The sequence below is a fragment of the Geospiza fortis genome, unplaced genomic scaffold, assembly GCF_000277835.1.
Source record: "Geospiza fortis unplaced genomic scaffold, GeoFor_1.0 scaffold190, whole genome shotgun sequence".
Taxonomy (NCBI): Eukaryota; Metazoa; Chordata; class Aves; order Passeriformes; family Thraupidae; genus Geospiza; species Geospiza fortis.
Genome location: NW_005054328.1, coordinates 1,992,202 through 2,001,107, shown reverse-complemented (window position 1 = coordinate 2,001,107; position 8,906 = coordinate 1,992,202). Strand labels below are relative to the sequence as shown.

The 8,906-nt window shown below is 34.6% G+C and overlaps 1 protein-coding gene across 4 annotated transcripts in view; it reads right to left on the bottom strand.

The window, feature by feature from the left end:
• MYO6 (myosin VI) overlaps positions 1-8,906 on the bottom strand; it is a 73,581-nt gene that overhangs the window by 18,483 nt on the left and 46,192 nt on the right. For all 4 annotated transcript variants that reach the window (XM_031057136.1, XM_031057138.1, XM_031057137.1 and 1 more), the window contains exons 19-27: positions 8,777-8,870; positions 7,290-7,420; positions 7,100-7,177; positions 6,056-6,185; positions 5,210-5,300; positions 3,830-3,980; positions 2,246-2,454; positions 1,787-1,865; positions 1-57 (exon numbers count right to left, since the gene is read on the bottom strand). The exon at positions 1-57 is cut by the window's left edge and continues 92 nt beyond it. In XM_031057136.1, the coding sequence (XP_030912996.1) occupies positions 1-57; positions 1,787-1,865; positions 2,246-2,454; positions 3,830-3,980; positions 5,210-5,300; positions 6,056-6,185; positions 7,100-7,177; positions 7,290-7,420; positions 8,777-8,870 (1,020 nt within the window). The remainder of the gene's footprint in view (positions 58-1,786; positions 1,866-2,245; positions 2,455-3,829; positions 3,981-5,209; positions 5,301-6,055; positions 6,186-7,099; positions 7,178-7,289; positions 7,421-8,776; positions 8,871-8,906) is intronic.

The window sequence follows — 8,906 nt, the reverse complement described above, 5'->3', positions numbered from 1 at the left end:
TGCCTGGTGCTGCGTTTCCTCCTCTCGTTCTCTAGCTAGCTGAGCCTCAATTTCAGCCTGTTTGAGAATAAGACACCTTTAGCCTTACCCAATAAAAACCAAAATGCTACAGAAGCAGTATTTGAAAAAAATGCTATGTTGTATATTAGCTTTTGAAAACATGTACAGTTTACAGAAATGAAAAATTAACAGCATTAGTATTTAGTTTGACCCAAGCAAAATGAAACAGCTACAAACTGAATCTTGGTTTTCATATAGTTTATCAAATATTGTCCGCCACTTATATTAACTTTTTTAATAAAGTGCCAAGTAATTATTATTTTTAATATATGAATTATTTTGTTCATTATTATAAAAATTAATGTTCAGAAGTTTTCAGAATCCTTAAAACTCAAATGAAACAGAGACTGTGGCTGCTCCTCCATAGCACTAGCACAATACTTCCTTGATATTCTGCTCTTGGCATCACAGGACTTTGTAATAGGCACTACTTTGGATATAGGTCTGTATTTCATTTTGAAAAGGGATTAAGACAGACACTGGAATTCTCTGTGGAACTGATCTAACTTTGAATTTAAGCAAATGGTAAAAATTCCAACTTAGTGCAGTGCAGGAGCAATTCAAATATACTGCCTCTGCAGAGCCAAACAACAGCAGCAGTTTACCATCATTATTTCACAAAAAGCCTTGCACACACAGTAAATAAAACGGGACCATCCAATTCATACCTTCAAAAGGCACATACACCAAGTTTTAGCAGTGCCCAAAAATTAACAAAGGAAACAAAGCTGCTTCCCACCCATCATTGTGAAGTTGCACCACTAAAACACTAAAAACTGTACTGTTACACCAGTGACTTTACCTTATGAATCTCATTTTAGATTAGCTGATAAAACCATCCACCAGGAGGAAAGATAATGAGAAAGGAACTGTATGTGGGAGAATGAAACACCTTACAGGATTATGTATCCACTTGGATCCAAACACAGCATTTTAAAGTAAAAGTGTAAATTACATTCTGCATTGCAGATATCCACAGCTCGGAAACCAAGAAACATTGATAAAGACAATCACTATAGATGTTCTTTTTTCGTAAGACTTCTATCCCAGGTCACCCAAGCAATCTCCAACAAAAAAGGAAAAGAGGGATATAGGATCCAAACACACCTCCGAAGGAGAGCTCATTATGAAATCAGTAAGAATTGTCATAAATCAAGGGGAAAGGTGGAGGAGTAGGGTTTGAGCTGCATGTATTTAGTGTACATGAATATAGCCAAAGGAGCTACCAAGGACAGTCCTGCATCCTCTCATTATTACCAGTACTCTCAAAGTGTTTGCAGTTAAACAAATAAATAACACAATCAAAGTCGAGATGTGACTTTAGTATAAGAATGCCAAACTTTCCTGACATGGACCACCCACAAAACCTTCAAAGGCTAAACTAGGATTCTCCAACGTTGCATATTTTTAAAATAACTTTTAAAACCCTTTAAAAACAGATGCGCCTCCATTCAGAATACTTGAAGTTGCATAGGAACTAGAAATAGGTGATCTGTCTTGGCATATCCTAAACATGACATTTGCCTTATATTTACTAATAAAGCAACATTGGTGAATGACTCTGAGAAATGCATTTATAGAAAGAAGCCATTAGACTTGGTGGAGTACATAAGCTACAAAAAAGATTTATAAATAAGTAAATAAATACAAGAAAACAAACACACAACCCCAAAACCATCACAGTAACAAGAAATCCCCCAAAGCCACACACAGCTAACGCATTAACCTGAATACGTTTTTCTTCTTCTTCTCTCTTTTTTCTCTCTTCCTCTTCCTGTTTTCTCTTTGCCTCAATCTCAGATTTCCTATTACATAAGAGGAGAAGAAAATGAATGCGTGTTATTATGACACAAGTGAACAAGAAATAGTAAGAAATACAAAGTCTCTTTCATAAAACTGATTGGTAGTCCAGAAATCAGTACAGTTCTGATGACAGGATACTACATGTAAATTATGAAATTTTTCAAGTTCATCTGTATTTCCAGCTGCATCATATAATTTCTTCCATATGCTCTTCTGTCCCTTGCCTTATAAATCACTGGGAAAGGAAATGTTTCAACACTGCACAGAAATACAATCCAAATTACTCTCTAAGTGAAAGTGTATCAAAAACAATTTCATTTAAAAGCCTTCCCTGTTTTCTTCTCAATCTATAACCAGCAACTTATTCAAATTCAAGACTCACAGGCGTCTTTCCTCTTCTTCCTTCCTTCGTTTTTGGTCTTCCTCTTCACGTCTCTTTCTTTCTTTTTCCATTTCCTCCTGGATGCGTCGTAGCCTCTCTGCTTCATCCTCTTGCTGCTTCTTCTTTTGCAGTGCACTCAAAAGCTGCTCTGAGCTTTTAACTAAAGCATCATATTCTTTCTGTATCTGTTCTCTAGTCATTATAGTGGTCTGCAAAAATAATAAGAGGGTAATTCTTTTTTTATTTGTGCTTCACTTTTGAAAGCATATATTAAAAAAATATTAAGTGAAATGAGATCACTGAGCACTATACTTAAAACATTTATACACCTCAGGCTTGGGAAGCTTGAGTCCATCCTTCCCTTTCTTTCTAAAATCCTGAGGACCCATTCCTCTCCCCTCTCCTATAAAACCATACAAAATCATCTTCATTTCATCACTGAAATTAACTTAACTTCCTCTCAAAACATACCTTCATATTTTAAATCTTGCCATTTTAAGAAACAGAAATTAATTCTTAACATGCTAGAATGGAAATTAAGGCCTTCCCTGTGTATTTTGCATTGTGCTCTTATCTTCTTTAGAGGTTATTTACAGCTCTGCTTTTATGTCTTAGCATAAAATAGTTTTTCTTAATATTTCTGCTAGCACTCAGAAAAAATACTGCACTGTGTTGTGACTAACTTTTTCTAAAAAGTTATTAGTAACAAATTACAGGTTGAAAATGCTTCAAAAATAGCCTTTGCTAGACACACTTTCAAACCTTATTGACAGGTACAATTTAATTTCATTTTACAATTCACATCTTACTAATAAAACTGCATTATGGGGGTTTGCTGACCTTTTCTGATAGTGTATCATGATAGAGAAGCCTAAGTTGACTTCTCTATCATTGACATGATAGAGAAGTCTACCATCTTTTCAACAGTGATTTTAAATAGAGAAGTCTTAATATGGTACACTAAGAAAGCTATAATATTGCATGAAACATGAATTCAAGAAACCAAAATTTTTCTAATATTAATAAATGCCAGTGTGCTTTCATTTTGTCTTTGTGCTTCTGTGGTAAGAAAGAGAGGACTACAGACCTGAAGCATAATCAGCAAGCTGAATTCTCTTTACTACCAAGTCTGAAAAATCACATAACCGGAAATTTCTTTATTCCATAATAAAAGTCTTTATTCTGTAATAAATGCCTTGTTTCAGCCCCTATTAAGTTAAATTATTGGTAATGGTAATTGGTATTCCAATAATGGTAAAAATTGTAATTGGTATTCCAATAATGAAAGCAACAAACAACTTATTGACAACGCTTGTCTCATAATATCAACATGCATTTTTTCTTTAAAACCTTCAGTGCCAATTTTGACACACAGATACCAAAGCCATATGCACCTATTTTCAGGATTCACTTCAGTCATATTTACAGATAGTTTTAAACAGGAATTACCTAATGACTGAAAATTAAGACCACTATATTAAAGTATATTTTCTATTAAGAAAAATGCATTGGCCTTCTCCTTTAGATGAAGCTTTTAAAAGATTCCAGTAGCAAGATACTATTTCTCTCATTATTATCACATACCTTAATTTTGGTCATTGATGCATCAATAGAAGCCTCCAAGTCCTTGACCTGCTTGCTTGTCTCTGCTTTTCCCTCCTTCAGAGCACTTACTACTTCATTAAATTTATCAAGTCTCTTCTTCAGTGTACGTACTTTTATCAGGCCATCAATGCTGTGAAGGTAAGACAGCTTATTTGCTTATTTGAAATTACTTTAGAAGGTGATATTTTTAAAACTCCACAAGTCACTCATGTAAAAAAGGTAGACAGGGAGAGAAGTTTAACCTTCTGACAAAACTCTCCCTCTTCTTTGAAATTCGAACATTATCACATCAAGCAACTAAGCAATGGAGCCTTTTCCAAGCACTAACTAAAATTACTTAGCAAACAGTGTCTCAAAGTGGAAAAATGCATATTTATTTAATATTTGAAAATTAATTTGGGTTGGCTTTTTTCTCACAATAATAAATGGGTACTAATGATTATTAGTATCCACTAGAGGATTTTAACTGGAAGGGATAAAGGCTGAGTAGTGCTACTTATTCAAAGAGCAATAATGGAATTAATCAGATAAAACTCAACTACACAGTATTACACCCCAGAATGAACACTGTCATTACACCCCAAAGGACTGAGAAAACAAGGCTGGGGAAGAGTTCAGGAAAACTCAAGAGTTTTTTTAAGAACCACTATTGAAGGCCCCACACAGAAGTTACAACTCTGCAGACAATCTTCCTAAACAGATATCACTGCACTGGGATTTGCAAATCAACACACAAAAGTAGAAACTAAATCAAATCATTAAAGATGAGCACCAATTAGCTCAAAAAAAAAAAGTCAGAAATGCCAAGATTCAAAATGAAACATAATTCTCAAAGGATGTAAAAGAATTTATGAGAAGCCCGCAACTAGAACAGAGTTGCGTCTCTGTCAAAGAACATTAAGGTGTCAGCAGAGCTTAATTATTGAAGTAGTTTTTCCATCAGTATTCCCTGCAATCAGATAATGGAATTAATTTCATGACGAGATAAGACAGTTATTATTTCTAAGACAAAAATGAAAGGGAGCCTATATAGGAAGGAAGGTGTGAACTGGTAAAGGACAACGATTAACGAGCTTAAATTAAATCAGACAGACTTAATAAAAAATTTTAAAAAAAAAGGTTGTCACTGAAGGATTTTATGAACAAAGAGATAAAGAAACATCTTAGGAAAGGTTCAGATTTCATCTATTCATCCTTGGGAAAGACTGAAGGAACACAGAACCTCTCAGTCTCCTTTAACTGTACTTAGCATCACTTTATGATTTCAGATATATTTAGTTAAATAAAGTAAACCTCCTCTTACAGTTCCAAGGAAATATTATTTAAAACACTTTCTTCAACCAAGGAATATCGTCTTACCGTGGTTTGTGCTTTCTCTTGCAAAGCCACATACGAATAGTCTTTTGTATTTTAATGCAGGCACTGGCTCGATATTTTATCTTATTTTTCACTGTAAACACACAGATCGAATCTTAATGTTTTGTACAGTTTAACACAACTTCTATCTTCCTTACACACTTGATGTCACAAAACTGTATGCAGACTATGTGTGCTTGAGAGCTTTTTCTATATTGGAACCACAACATTTAAGAAACAGAATAGCAAAATTCACAACCTTGGGCCAGGCACAGAGGCTCCCACCCAAACCCAACAGGAACAATGAAATGTGTGCACACTCATACACCCCTCCAGACTCACAGATACCAGTAACTTTTGTTAAAAGTTAGAGCAATCCCAAGATTTTAGTGTTACAATCTCTGATGTTTGAAATCTCATAAGAATTCAGAAATCTTATTTGCTTCACTATAAACAGTAACAAATAATAATCAATCAGTCACAGACTGTGCTGGCCCAAATGCACAGCCATGTGTGCACTGGCATAAGGTCTTTATGATTTTCTTCTCCATTCTAATGCAGTTTTCACCTTCCGTGTTATCAGAGATTGCTGACATTCCGCATCAGACCCTTCCCCATCTCCCAGCTACCTTTTCTGAAGCACACCACAAGTGCCAATCTCTATTCCACACCACCTTATTCCTACTCAGCAAAGTAACTTCAAGAAAAATCCCACCAACCTTGAAATCAGTTACTTAGAGTTCAGTATGTATCTGCTATACATGTCCTTGGCAACATTTCAAGGTGTTAATAATTGCTTTGCTGTATTTTTAACCAACATTTTGAGTTAATAAAAAATAAAACACATACATTTAATCACCGAGAGAGAACACCATTGAACTTTTTTCCAACGACTGCAGATAAGCCAGCGATTCACTCGTTTAACCAGCTCTGCCAAGTGATCCGGGTCAGACTTCATTATCTGATCGAACTCTGCAAACTAAATGACAATTAAAACAAGTTTGACATATTAGGAGGACAGAGAGTGTTAGACATTATTGTTTGAAATCATGCTGAATTAAAATTTTTAACATAAACTGTATGTCATTATATCAGCTTTCAATTAAAGTCAGCAGATAATTTTATTACACTTTGTTGTTTAATGATAACAGAAATCACAAGTGTGGATTTTTTATATGTTTGCTGTATGGATGTCCAACACTTGGCATTTTGAATAATATAACCGTTTACTAAACACCAAAAATACTTATTGTCAATTTTTTTTAAATCAATTGTTTTTGTACATCCTGGAAATGAACTCTATCTACCGCAACTTCAAGACACATCTAATTATATATCTGTGGAAAAAAATAAAAGCTGAAAGCACTTCTCAATTTTTAACCTTTGTGTAAGTTTCCCACTGAAGGCAACATTTTCTGAAAATCCTGCACTTCTGCTTTTCAGTAATTATAAGACAGGAAGAACATTTTTCTGAGATTATAATAATTTTCCTTTCTCATCACAATAGCTCTCAGCTTCATCTCCTTACCGTGAATAGAAGCAGCAATGCTCAGAATCACGGAAGGAGATTTCAGTTATAAACAGATTTTACTTGAAAATATTTCTTCTTGGCTCTGACTTCATCTTTTTAAAAGTCAACATAATTCTTGTAATACAAACATTGCATTAGAAATACTGTAGCATCAGCAACAAAGACTATAAACTCAATTGTATCCATACAATTTTTGTGGTTTATTCAAAGAAAATGAACAAAATTATTTATACAAATCCTTGGCAACCTTATTTAGGTTGGCCACACTTTTATCAATGTGTTAAACAATGTCACTTTCAAATGTCCTTTCAAATGGAAATTATTCTAAGATTCATAATCATGAACTCCAAGAAAAAGATTACCTTGCCGGGTCTAAAAAACACCTTGGTTAGTCCGAATTTGTAATCATTTTCATTCAGTCCCAGGGCTTTAAATAGGGCCTGAAACACAGAAAATAGAAAGGATTAAATTCTGCCTCCTTCAAAAAAACATGAAAAGCAACATCACAATATATTTTCTCTTGTGGATGATACAGAAGAATTATTTTCTTACTTTGCAAAAAAGCCTAGGGTCCAGTCGAGCCAATTTTTCAGGCAAGTATTTCTTGTACATATTGTATAGTTCGTGAAATGAAGCTCGTGATGGGAAACCACCTTGCATCAAATCCAGAACTGACACCATCCCTAAATTCACAGACACATACACAAAACCTGGGATCAGTAACATGCAAATTAAGCAGTGAATTTTATGATAAACAGTAAGTAGGTTTATGACATAAGACTCAGACACTGTTCAGAGACTAAACCACAAAGTTCAGCTGGGATTTCATCAAGCCTGTAGCATTTTTTGATTATGTGATCAGTCACAAAAAGTTAATACTGAACACATGAGAAAAGCCCATAAGGTTTTCTCCCTATTTGAGAGGTAAGTAACACTCAATCATCCATATGATTTTTCTTCTAATATTTCTTCCAAAACCTTTTTTCTTTCTCAGCAGATTTGACATTTTCATTTTTAAAGGGAAGACAAAAAGACCCAAATCGACACCCCAAACCACCAAATAATGCACAACCAGGCATTTATTTTAATCATGTGAATGGTACTTGTGAGACGTGGTGCAGATACAACCTCAAATACATGCGCAGGGCAGTCCTAGAACATTTAGTGCAGTTGAAGTACAAAATATCAGCTGCTAAGATATAACTTCAATGTCCCGAATAATGTTACTACATTTTGGTTGCAAAAATAGGATATCAGTAAATCCCAGACACTGTCAGTAAGATTCAAATTACTTCAGCAGCACAGGCTATATCAGTTTTTACCCACTATTTTACATACCCCTATCCACAGAGGCTGCAGATAAGTTTTTAAGTTAGACCTTAACTTGTGGTTGCTGTTGTAAAACCTAATCTTTTGCATACTTGCTTTTAACAGAAATTGAATTTGTTTATACTGTTTTTGTTTTTCAAGAAGTTCAATGGGGCATGAGCAAATAAAGCTATAGATTTGGAAAGCATCTAACATTTCAAGAATAACAAAGATGCAGCATTTCATCCATGTTAGGTGTTCAGCTCCAAATCAAATTAGTAGTGATATAAATAGAAACTTTTGAGAAAGCAAACCAGTATAATTAAACTCAATCACAGTATCTATAAAATCAAAGAACACTGGTGTGCTTCAATTATTAGATGTCTCAGCTAACACTGACTGCCTCTAAATGCACACAGGAGTTTCTAACACTTCAACTGCCACAGAAATTTTAAATTCTATTGTTCAAGACTGAACTGGTGCACTATTAATACTGTGGGCAACTCTTCTTTGAAAGAAGAGTCCTAATGCCAATTCAGATGAATTATTTCTAAAATGAATGCCAGGTTACTAAAAATCTAAATAGCTGTTTAGAAGGCATAAATAACCTTCCTTCTAGAAAACAGATCAAGCAAGGAAATACTGCTTTCAAGCCACATTTGTCAAACTTACGGTAATATATCATCACCAAAGTAATAATCAGAGGGGAAAATACCAGAGGCATACATTACCTGAACACTGAAGCTGAGAGAGGATCTGTCCTCCTTCAAAGTGGTGACTTGTCATCTTTAGATTAGGTTTGATACAGCGAATAAAGCTCGACCCCTATGACCAAAGCAAGAAGTTAGCAAAATACACAGA